Source organism: Nelumbo lutea, chromosome 3, assembly GCF_056320005.1.
Source record: "Nelumbo lutea isolate HS-2025 chromosome 3, American lotus-T2T, whole genome shotgun sequence".
Classification (NCBI taxonomy): domain Eukaryota; kingdom Viridiplantae; phylum Streptophyta; class Magnoliopsida; order Proteales; family Nelumbonaceae; genus Nelumbo; species Nelumbo lutea.
The window spans coordinates 47410975-47429865 of NC_142686.1; the positions used below are offsets into that span (position 1 = coordinate 47410975).

The 18891-nt window shown below is 41.2% G+C and overlaps 1 protein-coding gene across 1 annotated transcript; it reads right to left on the reverse strand.

Annotated features, from left to right (window-relative positions):
- Positions 1 to 2777: 2777 nt before the first annotated feature.
- Positions 2778 to 17066, reverse strand: LOC148864754 (ER membrane protein complex subunit 8/9 homolog). The gene is made up of 5 exons (XM_088977236.1): positions 16744 to 17066; positions 16494 to 16640; positions 16310 to 16369; positions 3295 to 3461; positions 2778 to 3171 (listed from the first exon to the last, which is right to left on the reverse strand). Exons 1-5 carry the CDS (start codon positions 16945 to 16947, stop codon positions 3141 to 3143), a joined length of 609 nt encoding a protein of 202 aa, XP_088833362.1. The 5' UTR covers positions 16948 to 17066; the 3' UTR covers positions 2778 to 3140.
- Between the last annotated feature and the right edge of the window lie 1825 nt (positions 17067 to 18891).

Here is an 18891-nt window from a genome sequence, read left to right on the forward strand (position 1 = left end):
TAGAATATGCTTACTTGCTTACTTGCTCTCCCCTTGCCCTTGGGGTTAGTGCCTTTATATAGGTATTGTTTGGCGTGGGCTTCACGCACCATATCCGAGATTTCTGCGAGGTCGTCTAAGTGGTTCGAGATTCCTGGAAGTAATTGCCATGCATGTTAATCACCCTCTAGGTCATTCGGCACGTGGACCAACTTCCAAAGATCATGGGAGTGTTAGGATATGCACGTCGAATTCGTCGGCGAGCACGTCTTGTATGTCGCTAGGTCGACGCCTGGGCCAGGTTGCCAGCTCATGCTTGTGCCAGGTCGCGCTTGTGCCAGCTCGTGCCTGTGCTAGGTTGTGCTTGTGACAGCTCGTGCCTATGCCAGGTTGCGCCTATGCCAACTCGTGTCTGTGCCAGGTCGCGCCTGTGCCATGTCGCGCCTGTGCCAGCTCATGCTTGTGCCATGTCGCGCCTGTGCCAGGCCGCCAGGTGGGACACCATCAACTTGGCTAAGTCAATTTGTTGGTAAAGTGGTCTCGGATGTCATCTAGTTGTTCTGAGATGCTATATGTCACAATATAATTGGAGGGTCAAATCCGCCCTCATCACTAACCAAGGTTTGAGATTGTGGTGCCGAGGAGTTTTGTGATGGTATGCTTCCGGCTGCTACCGCCGCCGGTGAAGGATCACGAGGATGAACGTGCAAACGAGATCAACCGTAAGTTGCTGGAGTCGATCAACTCGGCTGGTTGCATATACATGACGCATGCGGTGGTTGGGGGCGTTTACATGATCAGGTTCGCTGTTGGTGCAAGCCTTACGGAGGACCGCCATGTGAACTTGGCATGGAAGGTAGTGTAGGAACATACAGAGGTCATTCTCAAAGCGTGCTGATTAAGGTGGCGACTTGCGACCACCACTCCGTATTCGTGGAGTTGAGGGTTTAATTCAAACTTACGAAAATAAAGAGTAAGACCTAGGTAAAAAAATAAAAGAAATTAATTACTTGGGTTCATTAACTTTTTTCGTATTCATCATCTATAATTTTTTCTCTTAAATTTCTTCTGTATCTATTCAATCATCTACATTGAATTGTTTCTACTGTGAAATTATCAAATTATTATCGATTTTACAACAACGATTCTTAATACTCTCTCTCTCTTCCCTCTCTCCGTTTGTATGGCCGTTGGCGTCAGCCGGCGGAACTCAAAAGAGTTTATCTCCAGTGGATGGGTTACGAAAGGGGGCACCAAGGGTTTCAGTTTACAGTAGAATAGGAGAAAAATGCCCAGAATGGGAGAAGAAACCCTTTTGGCAAAACAGAATTGACGGACATGATACAAACGGCGTAAAATAGACTGCACGAGTCATCCTAGCGCGTGTGTCATGACATGTGTCGCGCTTAGGTTTCGTGGGACGTTTCTGGGGGACAAGTCTGTAGGGGGCAGATGCGAACCAATTTGTCCACCTAAAAGCACTAATTCTTACCAAAACCCCACCAGAAATTCCTCCGAATTTTGTCAACGGAATTATTAATCAAGGAAGGTAACTGGAACAAAAATATAGCATGATATTGGACACAGACTACAACACAAACTTCAAAAGAACCAGTTTACCGGTAACCGGCTTGTGACAGATTAAATACTCTCCACCCATTAAGCTTATTCCTCAACTTATCCAAAATATAGGCCTAAAGAATGAGCCTTATTAGGAGCCCAAAACAAAGGAACACCCAAATATTTCGATTGACAATCCAAGTTCCCCATTCTTAACTGCCTTCTCAAAAGCTTTTCACTCTTATGATATTAGTACTTATACAAAAAAAGATCCAATTTACTGCAATTAATCAATTGACTCGACATAGACTTAAATTGATCAATCACATCTAACAAATAAGCCACTTCCTATCTAGAAGCTTTGGGAAAAATAAACATCATCAGAAAAAAAAAGAAAAATAAAAACAATTGAGAGATGGGAGAATCCCTACAGACCTTAATCTCATGAATAAGACCAGAATTTTCAGCAGGAACTAAGTGTAGAAAAGCCTTCCATAGCCGAAATAAACAAATAAGAAGTGAGAGAATCTCCCATGTTTCAAGCCACGAGTGAAACTTCTCATACTACATCCGTTCGGTAACTAAATTATTCAGTTTGGCTTTTCGATTTTTGATAATCAGCGGTTCACCCCAAACTAAAGGACAATTTTATTCTCTCAATTGACAATTCCTTATTTTTTCCCCCTCAATTGTATGCAACCATCAATAAATTGATTTTTGGAAGCCAATTATGCTACCAAATTAGTTGAACATCACTCATGTCACAGATAAGTAGCAGAAATATGATCTTAAGGGGGAAAAACAGGCTTACTATCATTAACTAATCGTTTAGACAAGATTTGATGTGTTTTAGCCAAAAGATGAGGTAACAATTCTAAGGACACGGTTTACATTCACACGAGCACTGTCATATCACCATTGACGGGGAACAAAGAATTGGGCCTATATACGTGTGTACGATGATTGGATATGATAATAATATTCAATACGGCTTCAAGCCTTCAACTTTCCAGATTTCCTTGCAAACGCTTTACCAATAAAAGTATAAAACCAAACTACACCAGTTGGGCAATATCCGGCATCCAACAGTTTAAATGGGGGATTATTTGAACTGGGGAAACCTCCACTCCCAAGTCTTACACACGACACGAGAGATACGCTTGACAAAATAGACAAAGTGTTGAAATTGTAGATCCAGGGTCCAGAGCCGATTAAAGCCCACAGCAAACAGCAGCATAGGTGACGTAACAACATTCTACGATTGCATTTATTTTCGCGTCTATGACTCAAATAACACTAGGCTTTTCAAAATAATGGGCCACCATTGTGGCTACTCTGTGTTAGGTACAGAGAAAACTAACTGCCTGGGTATACTGTTTAAAGGACTGGAAATATACAGCCAGTTCTGATCAAGACCATTCCTAGTCACCCAGGCTAAAAGTTTTTTTCTCAGCCTGTAAAAACTCCACTCTTGCTTTGTGAGCAATCACCATGTCTTCCCAACCCAGCACAAGCAAGTCCAGGTAACAAACAATAATTCCAAGGGCTGATTATAAGAAACAGTAACAGGCACCAAAAATAGCTCAGAACTATCTGAAAATCTACTTGAAAAGATCCGGATTCAACCAATCCCTGCACACACAGACGAGATGGTAATAATCAAACTTTGAAGCAATGAAAAGCATAAATGCAATTGAGACAATGGTACCGACTTATGGAAAGAGCAACGAATAGAGAGAAAGAGGTGGTTCTTACTTGCCAATGTCATCAAGGTGATCATCAAAATCTACAATGCCCTTCCACTTCTCAGACAAGATATAATCCAACAAAACTATGTTTGCTGAGGGTTCCTTAATGGTTAATCGGCTATTTCCATCTGATCCAGTTTGCTTCCAACTCCTGGTTGCATCCCTTGTATAAAGCTGGTCCATGGGGAAAGGAAAACATAAGCTTTGTGAAAGAACACAACATCTTGCCTGGTACCATGGATTAGCTACATATTATAGTTTAAACTTTAAACGTGCTATATCATCAAACGGGAGAGAAATGAATTATTGCAAGACAAACTGTGTAATTGCGTATCTTGTGCATGAAAAGATCTCCGATATAAACCCACAGCTCATTGATCTCTTATTTATGCATAAAGCCAAAAAAAGTTGCAGGGTCTGGCATACAACTCACTACATATCCGTTTTACTTTTGGTCCTCTAAGCATTCTTCCTCTTTTTTAATTGGAAAAAACTAAAACACTGAAAGGATGGGGTGCCACTGCAATTAATGTTGTGAAACCTTGTTCATGGGGATCTCTTTTCCTTCTTCCCAGTAAAACAGTAAAGGCTCTGAAATAAAATAAATAATAATGTCTAAACATAATTGGAAAGCTATAGATAACATGAATAGCACAAGGAAAGATTTGAGTACTTGGACAGAAGATCTAGCTGTACAGACTGGAAAACTAGAATACAATTTGCATTCCAGAAAAGAAAAAAAGAAAAAGGTAGGAGGTTTGATGCTTAGGAAAATGATCGATGCAAAGAACATGAATGAGAAAATACTGCAGGAGGAAGCAGGAAACAGGTAATAGAAAAGGATAAAGAGGCTATTAGTGGATGGTTATGACATAGTGAAGGGGCAGTGATAAGATACGATCAAATCACCTTGACGAGACATTAAATTGCAACCAGAGATGACAATGAATTAGTTCAGGATGGAAAAATGCCCATCCCAAACTGAAAATGACCATTAGCTGGGTTGACGTGCAGGTAGAAACTAGCACTTCATATTAATTAAAAAATTAAAATACAAAATATTGGGTGGATTTACATTGCGTCAATAGGTTAGATTGATACTTGTTCAACCAGATGTTAACACAATCATTTATTGGGTTTGGAGTCTTTTTTATAAACCAGTGAATGGATTGTATTAATGCAAACAGTGTAAAGCAGGATAATGCAAGTAGAAATGTCTGAAGCTCAAATTAGAAGGAAAACCAAGTCTTTTAAATATGAACCATTCAAAACGTTGAAGGGTATCCTGCACATGCATCTCCACATGACCTTTCTTCCAATAATAAAAAGTTCAGAAACAGTTATAGGGTGACTTTTAAGCATATTGAACATATATAGCTTGATCTAGCTTCACCTTTTTTTTTTTATCAATAACAATGAATTTAATTAAGGACTGGGAAATTACATAGAAGAGGAGCCAAAGAATCTTAACTCCCTACTACACCAATGTGCACCCAAACCATGAAACAATTACAAAACAGCCCAAAAGAGAGAGTTTCTGTTCACCCCTTGCCTAGCTAAATCATCAGCCAATGAATTTGCACCTCTCTTTATCCATGTATTCAATGTCCTTAGTCTGCCACTTGAATTTCCTCTTTTAATTGCTGTTATTCCAGAGCTTAGAGTTGTCATCTTTTAGCCAATTCTATGATCAATTTTTTAATATGCATGTCCTTGACCCTTTGTATCCCTTCAAGAGCTCCTAGTATCTCAGCCCTCAAGGAATCTCCCACCCCAACTGGACTAGAATACATAGCTAACAGATTCCCTTTTTCATCTCTTATCACTCCCCCTATTCCGGAGGGCCCTGAATTGCCCATGCTGCTGCCATCAAAATTCAGTTTGGTAAACCCATGAGGTGGAGGTGTCTAGCAAGAACTTGAAATCTTCTAAATTGAAGCTGAATCTACAATCTCCTTCCAATTTCTAATCATCTCATCAATTGAGAAATCTGTAAACAATTCCAAAATTTTCAACCAATGTATCACCCTAATGTGAATAGTCGCCAAAATTACTTCCAAGCTTCTCTCCTTATCTGAAAAAATCTGTGAATTTCTCTCCTCCCAAACAATCCAACATACTGCAGCCCTAACACATCTCCACATGATCTTGGCCCTTTTTGTTGGCCAGTTAGGCATGGAGGTGAATAAACTTTGCACGTTTAGGGGGGTGGTCCATCTGCACCCAAACAAAGAAGCAAACCATTCCCAAATAACTTTAACAAATTGACAAGAAATTAGTAAATGGTATCCAGACTCACCATCAGATTTACAGAGGACACACCGGTGAGGAGACATACAACTATTGGGTCTTTTTCTTTGAAGTAAATCCCCTTGTATTAACTCTTTCCAGAAAGGCTTCCCAACAGAAACTCCCAAACTTTGGAGGTATAGGTTGACACAACACCTCTTTAACAGGGAAGGGCAATCCAACAGAAGGAGGAAGTAAAAGGGCCTTAAAGAAAGAGGCACAAGTGTACAAACCCGAGGGAGTGAGTGTCCAGATTCTATTATCTGCCATTGTTGGTTCAAGGAAAACCCCTTCAAGAATGAATAATAAGGCTAAAATGCAGTCTAACTCTGTGTCCCTGATATATCTCTTCTCAAACCCAGGTTCCCACTGAATCCAGAAAGTGAATTAGAAGGTACAAGGAAAGAGGAAACCGGTTCATTTTTAAGGGTAGAGATATCAAAAAGAGCTGGAAATTGATCTTTCAAAGAGGAATCCCCAACCCAAACATGTTCCCAGACCAGAATTTAATGAGGTTGCCTGAGTGCAAGTCATACCTGATCTAGGAAGAGAACATGGGCAAAATAGATTGAATAGCTTTCCAAGGAGATGCTCTTGTAGTCCTTGCTAGAATCCCAGAGTCCCATCCATTGTCTGCCACCCCATGAATACTTTCCACTAGCTTCACCTTTTTCTTTTGAGCTTAGATGTTTAAATTTACTTTAAAGGCCTAACTGCCTAAGAACCATTAAAGACATTGAATGATTCTTCAATACTGGTGATTCAGTTTCTTTCCTCCTCAAAGAAAATGGTGTCATCTACATACTGGAGAAGATAAACGGATAAACCCTACCTTCTTATCCTATACCTTCTTCTCTAAACTACTAGATTAGTAGTCTATTTAGAGCATCCCCAAGGGCCCCAACTACAGTGAACAAGAATGAGAACAAATGATCTCCTTGTCTTAAACCAAAGCTGTTAAATGATCCATTCAGAAAAAAAAAAAGAAAAAAAAAAGAAAAATTGAAGGATGCCACCATATACATGCATGTCCACATGACCCCTTTTTCTCCAGGAACTGAGTGTCTAGAAACAGAATTGAGTGATTGCTCTAGCATACTGAAGATGTTTAGAATCTTTAGATTGATCATTTGATCTAGATTCACTTTTTCTAAGTATTATACTTTTCATTGACACGATGTAAAAAATTACAATGAACCATGTACACTGAAGATCTGTACATTGGGGATATACATTCAACCCTATGCATCAATGAAAAAATCTGTTCACGAATAAACCTCCTATTTCAAAAGAAATTGCCAATATCTCCTCAGAACTGCTTTTATGCTCGAAAATCCAAGCATTCATTTCACCCCAGAAGGTCCAAACAAATGGTAGGGGTATCATTTTCCTCAATTTATCTCTGAAAGAATGGATAACGATCCGGTGCTCCGCTGCCCCAACAATTGCCCTAAGAGTCAAGTCCAATCGGACAACCATCTTAAAAAAAAAAAAAACTCTGAAAGAATCCTTCAACCCCAAACAGACAAAGATACCTCACCCATAAATTTCTGGCCCCTTGAAAGTGCAAGAACAGATGATTCACTGATTGTGGTTGGGTTGCACATAGACCACCAACTTCATCATCCAGTCCCATGTTTCTGCTATTATTTTCCCTTGTTAAGTACTTTTGCAGTCCAAGTCAGAAAAGCCATCTTCCATGGCACACCTAAATGTCAAATATATATTTTTTGAGATAAAAGAATAACTTTCATTAAAAACAGGGGATCTACATGAGAAGATGTACAAAGCAAAAGCCAAGACAAAACAGCCCAAAAAAGAATCCCAAGGATTTACAGAGGCATTGAGGAGTCACTTTGCAAAAAATCCCTCACCACCCCAGATTTGGCTAGAGAATCGGCCACTGTATTCAGCTCTCTAGGAATCCATCTAAAATGGCAAAAAGCCGAGGACAACAGATGCCTAAATGCCAAAAAGTGAAGCTAAGAAATTGATTTCTCTCCATTGGATCCAAATTTTTGAAAAAAAAAAAACTCAGTAAAAGATTCTGTGTTGTCATCTTCTTCGGGCCAAGGTTTTACTCCCTGGATCAAATGGAGTAGCTCCACAAAGTCTGAATTTCCCAGCCATTTGTATATCTTCTGAACTGTAGACTCCAAGATTTCTCTCCATTGGATCCAAATTTTTGAAGAAAAAATCTCACAGTAAAAGCATGGTTTAAAATGTCCCTAAATTCCCTAATATTTCCATGATATATTTCCATTTCCATGGATAGCAACAAAAAATTTTACTGGAATTGACATATTCCCCAGTGAACACTACCAGCACCATGTGGAGTATAAGAGATAGTTTCCACAGCATATTTCCATTTCTACTTCCATTGGTAGCAACATGAAATTTTACTGGAATCAACATATTCCCTAGTGAACACTACCAGCACTATACAGAGTATAAGAGAAAGTATTATAACATAACTTGGTGACAATATTATAGATATGTGGAGTAACAACATTATTGCCCACCTAGCTTATTCTTCTTATTTACCACTTTGAGCTAGCTCAATATTCATTTTAAACATGAAATTAAAAGTTAGTATTTTTTTTTGGTGCAATAGGTTATTTGGTTGATCTATTACGACCATGTACATTTTCTCTGAGTTTAAATTTTGCTTTAACTCATTTTATCATGAAGTTTTGAATCTTAAGGTTTACAGGACAACTTCAGGACATATTCTTTTTTCTTTTTCAGAACATATTTTTTTGTCTACAAATCAGTTTGTTAACTTTGTTTAATGATTTGGAACAAAATAATAATTTAAAAAGGTGTGCCTATGCTTTTTTCATCATTTTATAAAATACCAATCTATATCTTTGCATATTTTACAATGTTTCCATCATGTCTATAATTTTTACAATATCTCCATGAGATATTTCCAACATTTCCGACAGGTTTCCTGTACTTGGATGACCAACATTTCCACCTACACTGACATTTAAAAAACCTTGAGTAAAAGATATCTGCCATCCCAAGTCCAGACTCTTATGCCCTCTTCTGCTGGCCAAGGTTAAAGTCCCTGGATCAAAGGCAGTAGCTCCACCAAAGCCTGAACTTCCCAGTCGCTCATATTTCTTCTGAACTGTGGACTCTAAGACACCTACCTCTTTGTTATCTAGAATGGAATAATCAGCCACCCTTGCAGTGTTCTCTCGTATAATTGTAAACAAGGAAGAGAAACGGTCACATAAGTTAATCACCCACCTGCAAGTCCTTCCATTTTCCAAAGCTCACCCTTCCCATTGCCAATTTGGAATCTGACCCTTTCTGGAACCGATTATATGTTTTTTTCTATTTCTTTCCACAAAATGCATCTATAAGAGGTGTTGGTCTTGCCTAGATACCACTCCAAATTCCTGGAACTACACTTAGTCATGATGATACTTTTGACTATGAGGCCTAAGATCCATAAATGTTGGAGAAGACAGATGGATACACCTTCTTAACTTAAACTTTTGAATGCCCTAAAAGAAAATGCTACTTTATCTGTAAATACTAGTCAGCTGGGCATAGGAGCTATTACTTGGTGTAATGTTAAAATCATAGGTTGGCAAGTGTGAGGATGCAGGTATAAGTGTGAGAGTGGCCACTTTGTGCAAAAGAAAATGCAAAGGTTAGGACTGCATCCAGTCTACCCCTCCCAAGACCCGTCAGCTGGGTTTAGGAGCCATTACTTGGGGTAATGTTAAAATCATAAGCTGGAAAGTATGACAATGTGGGTTTAAGAGCCATTACTTGGACCAACATTGGGTAATGGCCTTTTTTCCTAGTCATCTGGGTCTCTATTAATTACCTCCTAATACATATTAGGGTCTATTTGGTTCAAGGGAATAGGAGCCTAGAATCATAATCATAATAGCCCATTCTGATCCAACCATTTGGTTGAGCAGAATGGGAATCCCATTCCCATTCTAGGCGGAATGGATTCCCCCATACAGGGGAATGGCCATTCCCGACCCCTCCCAGGGAATATGATTCCCATTCCGGTCTAATGTATTTTTATTTTTTTGATCAGTGTCTAATGTATTTTTATTTTTTATGACAAAAACACTCCCTTCGATTTCACATCCCTAATCGCCTAAGCCTGAAAGCTCTAAGCATCTCTTTCTTGCTTCCATATCTTCCTCCATCCAACTAGCCGCCACCGCCGCCAACCCCATCTCCAACGAGGTAAAACTGCCACCGACCACTCTCCTTCCAAATCAACCACCCCTCTTCTTCCTACTATCTTCCTCCTCTAAAGATGTTTATAATTGTTTTATGACCTATAACTGTGAAAATTTGTTTTAAATGTTGTTTTGGAAGTTCTTTTAACAGGGGCAAAATTGGAAAATTTGGCTGAATCTGATTCTGGATTCTAGTTGAACCAAACAGCAACAATTGGAATCAGATTCTGATTCTGGACTGAACTAAACAGGCACCAAGAATAGGTGATTATGATTCCAATTCTGATTCCGACCTTGTTCGCAAACCAAACGGACCCTTAGTCCTGTTCATCCCTTGTTTAGCTAACAAATTTGCTAAACTGTTTTCCTCCCCTGGTATCCACCAAAGGTAAGCTCTCAACTCCCCTAGCAACTTAGTTATGTCTCTTAAGAGATTTATATATATATATATATATTGAAAAGATAAGGTAAAATTTATCCAAAAGGAAAGAAAAGTATACAAGAGGTATACAAAAGTCGAAGCCTAGAGCTCAGAGCTCAAGGGCCACAAAACAACAGAACATGCACCAACAAGGAGATTTCAAACCAACTCCTCAGCCTAGCCGAAAAACTCAAAGCCTAAGAGACCTCCAAAAGAAGAAAGAGCAAACAAACCCTCAATCTAACAGCCCAAGCTATTTCTTCCTCTACCCCTTCTACCCCTTCCCCTGATGCAACGGGCTCCTCGAGGAGGGGTAACAACCGGTAGATCATAACATCCCCTCAATAGTTTGGATTTCCCATTTCCGATCGCAGAACTGATGGTATAGAAGACACATTTGACCAGGAACTTTTTGTCTCCAAATTTGACTATGGTTCCGAGCTCCTTGCAAACTGAGGATTATGATCCTTTACATCGTAGACGAAAGAGGAAATGATCCAATCTCACAATTGAGGCTCTTGCTCTACAAAGAAGGATACCTCAGAAGCTTCCCAAAATCCAAAAAGTTCTTCACTTGACTTTGAACGATTTCCCGCTCCACACAACCTTTTTTTCTCTTGAGAGTCCATCCTAACCTCCCACACCAAGACCTCCTCTGGGTTGGAATTGCCTCTCTCCAAGGGAGGGATAAGTGGCCCATCTCTGCTAAACTTAGGCCTAGGTGAAGATTCATGGCGACTAAAGAAGCCATCCATTGTTTGCGGAGGGTTCTTAATTCCCTCCAACCTTTGCCAAATTGGTTTGAGAGGGACGACTATGTATGGGGAGTTAGGCGCCATGGGCTTTACCATTGAAGTGGCCAAGTCCAGTCCGTCATTAACTTGGCTTTCGGTCAGGTTAATGGATGTAATCGGGTTGACCCATAGAAATCTACCCGTGCCCCAACTCGAAAAAAACATTTGTTCCCACCCGCCCTCTTGCAAAGAGCGGAAATCTCTTAAATTTTCAAATGTCCACCCAACGTTGGGTTGTGAAGAACGACGTCTCTAGTTTCTCTAGCGGCTAGTCCTCCATTGAAATCAGCTCCATTGTATTGTCGTGCCTGTCAAAGGGCCCGTTTGGTGCGTCTTTCCGCACTGTTTTTCGGTTGTTTAAAAGCCAGGCAGACCGATTTTCTATTTATTTCTGTTTGGCGCGCAGAAGAAAGCCAGAACGCCGAAAAGACGTGAAAAGCCCATTTTGGGAAGCTCCAAATGAAGCTTTTCGCGTCTTTCGCGTTTTATTCTTGTGCGGAAAGACACACGGAAAGACGTGCATCTGCCAAACGTGCTTCGGGCTGCTCAGATCATCATGCAAAAGCTCAATGCGTCTTTTGACCATCAGAGCTACTAGAAGATCTTACCAAAAAGACACGCCAAACGGGCCCGAAGCATGCATCGCAACATCCTTCCTACCTTCTGCTACAACAGTGTCCCCTGGCGCTGGTAGTCCCTGCAAAACTTCTACTATCTCTTCTCTTTCCCCTGTCATCGAAGGTTGATAAAGCTTCCTTCTTTTCCTTTGTCTTTTAGTGGATAAAATAATGAAATGATAAAATATCAAGGGTATGGAAATCTACCGAATTTCAACATTTGCAATTAAAGAACCCACAGCCTCCTTAAAACTTATTCACTAAAAGACAAAGTAATAAGCTTTTCAGTTCAGCCACTTTAGCTGTTATCGAACAGCCCCTTAGAACAGTTTGCCCATGCTATGTAGAGGGTCCCATCTGCAATCAAACAGAGAGAAGACATACTCCCAAATGCAAGTGGTCAAAGGAGAAAAGATTAGTAGATGGGAAGTAGTTTCACCTTTTGCTTTGCATAGAAAGCAAATATGGGGAGAAAAATAAAAGCACGGTCTTCTTTTTTTTGGGTTTTTTTATGAGTAACTGACAGATTCTTTATTGAACAACTAAAAAGTACAAATTCAATAATACGCCCTGTTGTCACGGGGGTAGTTCTACAGTGGAAGAACCTGTGCGGCGTCCTGGCCAAGGTAGGCCAGAACAAGCCTTTGTAACGCATAGAGGCTAGGAGTTGCCCGATGGGATGGCTCCACCAAAGTCAGTAGGACTGGATCATGACCTCAAGTCCAATGGCCGGGGCACTCTCCTGGCTCAAACCGATCCATGGGAGGCGCCGCTTACGTGCTAAAGGGGGACAACCATAATGGAAGGCGACCATGCGCTGATGAGGTGACTTGGCACCGATGTGATGGGTCTCCTGTAAGCCGATGATGACAAGCACCTGTGTGCCATGATGATAGGCAACCGCTTGGGACGGAACACACCCGTGCGCCAAGGGCAACGGGGCAGCTCACTCAGCTTGGGCAAGGGACTGGCGTTGTGAAGGGACATACTTGAGCCAAGCCCGCATGCTAAGCCTCCCTTGAGTATCGGCCGCGCAGTGCCGGTCCAACACTGTCCCCATGAGCAAGTGTGCGCCCATGAGGAACCCTGGTAGCCATGCTAGCCGTTAACCAGGGCCGCCCCGCAAGGGGATGATGGTCTAGGAGTACCAAGGTTAGGCACCCAAGGAGGTCGACCACCCCTCCTCAAAGAGTACGTTAAGCTTTTGGTGGTCTGCCTAAAGATGACATCAGTTCTCCCAAAAATCTTACAGGCGAAAAAGACAGGCATGTCCCTAACGTAAGCCTGCCAAGTGTAGGCAAGGCTAAGCCTGTGTCAGACCGTCACAGGCTCCCCCACTCAATCCATTGTCGACCTTGACAATGGTCTTCATGTGAATGCGCGTCTATGTCCAGCGCCATCCACTTTACCAGTTCCTGGGCTCACCTGGTCAACCCAGGTCTTGCCTATGTTGGTGTCCATTTATGGGGACGGAACCGTTTCACCATTGTCGGCCTGCCTGGACTTCACCCCTCCAATGTTGAGGTTACTCAAACCGCGCAATGGCTATGCCGATGATTTGTGAAAGAAGGGCCCTCGAAGAATTGTGTGTGGTGCTTCGCGGAGGTCCGCCCCATGTATCATCTTACCTCAAGGCTCAATCGTCTTCTTGGTAGCTTTTCAGTGATGCTACCGAGCATGCTGATAGGTCTACTCCTCCTGTTGGCGATGACCTGGGTACCCTTTCACCATGCTGGCCTGCAGACTTCACCTCGCCCTGTGCGGGTTACTCAAACCTAGCCGGCTTATGCTCTCCTGGCCCTCGAAACTACGCTTCGCCTCGCCGACTCGGGCTACATCTTCACTCCGAGGGGGCCCCACTGCTGCTGCCTCAAGGAGACTTGACCGCAATCTGTGCGAGTGTGGCAACTTTTACCCATGAGTTGCCGAACATGCACTCGCCTTGTGATGCGCTTCTGCTGCTGCAAGTATTCAACAAGAAAACTGAGCATGTCCACCTGATACATTGTCGGTGTTGGGCCGCCATGCTCCAACGGCCAACGTAACCACATTCCTAACAAGGCCCACGCGTCTGCCCCCGCATGAGGACAACAACCAATGCGTCTACACCTACAAGGGAAGTTGTTTTAGGGTCATTGGAATGGGAACGCGAACATTGAATGGCCTCTAGCTAGGCCTGATAAGCAATATGCTCAGGCAGTGTACCCACATTCCTATCAAGGCTCACGTGTCTGCCCCCGCATGAGGACAGCAACCAATGCGTCTACAACCACAAGGGAAGCTGTTTTAGTGTCATTGGAATGGGGACACGAACACTAAAATGGCCTCTTTCCAGGCCTGATCTGAATTTTGCTCGATCTTGGGTGGAAGTGCCTAGGGACCGCACCCCACAAAATGCTACTTGTCGAAATGACCGCTTCAATTGGATCTGGGCTAATCTGTTGAAAACCAACTGCGGCTGCAATTGGCCAACTTGCTCTGATACCAACTGTCACGGGGGTAGTTCTACAGCGGAAGAACCCGTGCGGCGTCCTGGCCAAGGCAGGCCAGAACAAGCCTTTGTAACGCATAGAGGCTAGGAGTTGCCCGATGGGATGGCTCCACCAAAGTCAATAGCATTGGATCATGACCTCAAGTCCAATGGCCGGGGCACTCTCCTGGCTCAGACCGGTCCATGGGAGGCGTCGCTTACGTGCTAAAGGGGGACAACCATAATGGAAGGTGACCATGCGTCGATGAGGTGACTTGGCATCGATGTGATGGGTCTCCTGTAAGCCGATGATGACAGGCACCTGTGTGCCATGATGATAGGCAACCGCTTGGGACGGAACATACCTGTGCGCCAAGGGCAACGGGGTAACTCACTCAGCTTGGGCAAGGGACTGGCGTTGTGAAGGGACATACTTGAGCCAAGCCCGCATGCCAAGCCTCCCTTGAGTATCAGCCGCGCAGTGCCGGTCCAACACTGTCCCCATGAGCAAGTGTGCGCCCATGAGGAACCCTGGTAGCCATGCTAGCCGTTAACCAGGGCCGCCCCGCAAGGGGATGATGGTCTAGGAGTGCCAAGGTTAGGCACCCAAGGAGGTCGACCACCCCTCCTCAAAGAGTACGTTAAGCTTTTGGTGGTCTGCCTGAAGATGACATCAGTTCTCCCAAAAATCTTACAGGCGAAAAAGACGGGCATGTCCCTAACGTAAGCCTGCCAAGCGTAGGCAAGGCTAAGCCTGTGTCAAACCGCCACACTGTGGAGTGGTTAGCCTTGGCTAGCACCTATTGGTGAACAGAAAAGAAAAAAAAAAAAAAAAAAGAAACACTACATGCTTGACCCCAATACAGAAACAGAAACAACAACTACATCACTTGACCCCAGTTCAGCTTCACATAACCTGGCCATCCAAGTTTAGTTTCCATTGTCTTCCTTGTAGCATTTCACAAGTATTTACTTTCATATGAACCACTTCCCAACAAAAAAGCCTTAATTCTAAGTGGTATTGGCCCTTTCCAATCAGCTTTTGCTAGAAAAGGGAAAATGGTACCTAGATAGCATGTAAAGGAAGAACACAGCTGATAAAATTTCTTAAGAGTTTGGGAGCCACAGATGTTCGTCCAAAACAAAATGGTCAAGAGAAACACTCCAAAGAACTGAGTAAGGTTCAATGCATGCAAAATTTCACCTTCTCTTAGCCATTGTCTCAACTCGAGATCACACAAAATCCTAGATAAAGAAGCACATGTAAGTTATTTTATTTTTATGAGAAAGAGAATCAAGAGTAGGATAGTCCTTTTACACTCTTTACCCTCATCTTTATGATATGATACAGCGTTGCTGCACCATATATAAAATTCAAACACCGGATATAAAAGCATCAATCCTGGGCACAATATAACCCAGGTGTTTCCTAGGAGACTACCATCAAAGGCACCTTATTATCAATATGAGAGAAAAATTGCACCTATCCGATGCATTTATCATCTTTTTGTCTGTAAACACTGGGATGGGAGGGATACAGAAGTTAGTTTTACAGTGTAGCACTGAATGTTAAAAATCACCATGGAACAACATTCTCTTGCACCAGATCATTACATAGGTTCAGGTTGCTCTTTCGGTTGTGAATATCATTCAACAAAATTTTGGCCAATAGAAGGCACTGAAAATTTTCAACTTGTCCTAATGAAAATGTCTACTATTCCAAGCAACTAATGCTACCATTTCCTATTTATAAAAGTCATAAAGTGTTATTTACCACTTCGAGAATCTCCTTATGTAAAACCCTATCAAATCCACCATGGAACAATATCCCACTGTTCCCAGCTTCAATCTTCCTTTTCAATAAGAACCATATATTCACCATAGCATGATGACCACTGAGATGGTTTTTTTTTTTTATTCACAATCCTTGCAAATTGGATAAGTAACCCTACAAAATGTATCTATAACTAACTCCGCACTGGCAAGTAAAGCATTATCATGACTCAAAGTAAGATCAGTTCGATAGAATTTGCAACTTTAAGCACAAACTATTTTTTATAAGTATAAGACGTAGTTTGTAATTATTATAAAACACTATTAAAACTTGTGAAGATTTTTTTACAGTGCATGGGAACAACCATGCTCTGTATATTTTTCTAAAAATCAAAAGCACCAGTTTTGGGAAAAAAAAGGGAAAGAATGAAAACAAACCTGCACAACGGGGCTTCGGTCTTTCCCCTCCGACAGCGTTTCAAGTTTTCTGTTATCCAACTAAAAAACGAAATAGAAGAAATCAACAGAAAGAAACCAACTAAAAACTACTAATCGACCCCAAGCAGATCAAAATTCCCAAAGCCAATAAAGAAGGATAGGCAGATACCACAGCAGAACCTACCAAAAGCACCGCAGCCTGGGGAAAGTATCGATGTATGTGATCTCCAATATTCCTGGCTGCACTCCCCAGGTCGAAATCATCATACCTCTCGTTCGCATGATAGTAGCCTACAATACTCAACCCTTGCGCACCAAAATGCTCCTCAATCTGATGAGCAACAATCAAGCATCTTTCGACGTCATTGAATGATACAGCTTAGATTGCGAATTAGAGGAGCGAGAAATTACTGAGTAGAGAAGCGAGACCTGACCTGAAGTAGAGCAATTTCGAGAGCTGGGAGGAGACCGATCTGAGAGTGGGAAAGAGGAACTGAGTCCGAGATTTGAACGAGGTCCTCGTCAACGAGACGGCCAAGGAGAACGCCATTAGTGGCGGAGGTCTTGTGCTTTAGGGCGTGGAGGACGAGCTTGATGTAAGCGTTCTGTCCGATCTCGTACCTTAACTCACCACCCATCCTTCTTCACTCCAACAACTCAAGAACAAACTGCAGAGCATGAAGCGATTCTTGACTCAAATGATATATCGCCAGAAAAGAAAGTGCGGTATCGGATCAGAGAATCCATCAAGTAACCCGCGACCCATATCCAATCCGGTTTATAAGTTATAACTGCTTCCCGGTTGTGAAATTCGGGTTGGCGTCAATATGGTAATGGAGTTTTTTTTTATAGTCACAAAAAAAAAAAAAAAGAGTCCGGGTAGGTTGAGAATTTGTTAAATCATGGAAAAATTTTGAACCAGTGCAAGGCCAAAATTGTGCCTTAGACGAATTTGATTTTTTCATTCTTCAATTTAAAGTTGCAACTTGGGCCGGATTGGCCAAACCCAACCCCTGGTTGATGTTCGGGTTAGGGTTGAAATTTATGAACCTGATTTTACTTCATTTTGGATTAGGGTTGCTTGAAACCCTATTTTATAGTACATATCATATATAAATATATGTTATATATATGATATGTCATACATTGAGTTGTTTATATGTATGACAGTTGTATAACTCCCACCACATACTATCATTTATTTCTTTTGAGATAATCACTTCACTCGTTTGCTTTGAAGTTTGATATCTGAAAATGCAATAATTACATTAAGAGATATATTATTCTGAATTTTGAATTCTGAAAATTATCAAATATCCATTTTGACCCCATATATGAGAGTTTTTGTTTGTTTTTTTTGGGAGTATCATTGGAAAACAAAAAGTTGTATGACTTCACTTTAAGAGATAAGTGATAAGAGGAAACGAACAACCATTTTTCTCTTAAAATTAAAAGATTATTCTTAAGGGATAAGAGTTAAGAGAAAATAAATAACCCTTAATCATAATCAGAAATACTGAAACCTTAATAACACATTTTATGCTTTTTGAATATTTTATTCTTTATCACTTCTCTATTATTTTCCACCCATAGCTTGCTGCCCAAAAAGACCTATTATAAGTCATAACTTATAATAAACTATAGTCATTTCAAACACTTTTTTTTTTCTAAATTGTGGTATTTAAAGAACCAATAAAAACATCAACAAACATTTAATAAAGCATATGATTAATATATGTAGTGAAAGTTGAATTAAGATATAAGATTAAGAAGTTTGCACGAGATTTTAAGGGATGGGAAGAAGATTGGGTTGGGCTAGGGTTGAAGGAATTGAGTTAGGGTTAGGTAGGTTGGGTTGGGGGTTTAGAATGTAGGGTTGGGCTAGGATTGGCCTCAACCCGACCTAACTTGGCCCGACTTACAGCCCTACTTCAATTTGATCATCCAAGCATGCATCCTTAGGAAGAATGGGGCTGTAAATGGGTTGAATTGAATTTATTTAAGGCTGAAAAATGGATTGGATTAAACAAGATATAGGTAGATTCGAATTTACTTGCGATTCGTTTGTTTGTATTGAATGGATGCATGAAGTTTGAGAAGAAAACACCCAAACCCATTGGTATAGAACATCTGAATGAGTCTGAATCTCTTCTCAACAAAAACATGTTCCAACACAATCAATGCCCACACATCTTATACATGGTTGGTCATAGTTTTATGGTGAGATGTGTGGACATAGGAAAGAGTGTTTATGGTGAGATGTGTGAACACAGTTCATATTAAAAGAATTTTGAGAAATCCCAACTCAATCTAGATCCAGATTCTTAAATTTGAAGATTCCTTGTGGCTAAGATGCTCAATTGCATCTTAATGGGTTCGATTAATTAATTATATAGTTGAGCACATTTAACGCATGCACTTGATAGTTTTCAAAGTTCTCATCAAAATTATTGTTTTGTTTTCTTTTTTTTTTTTTTTTTTTTTTCTTGTTGGAGTTTTACCCCATATTAAAAAAATTATAAAACTTGTCGTTTTTAAGTAGAAGCTTACTTATACTCCTTAGTCGTTGTTCATTTTTTTGT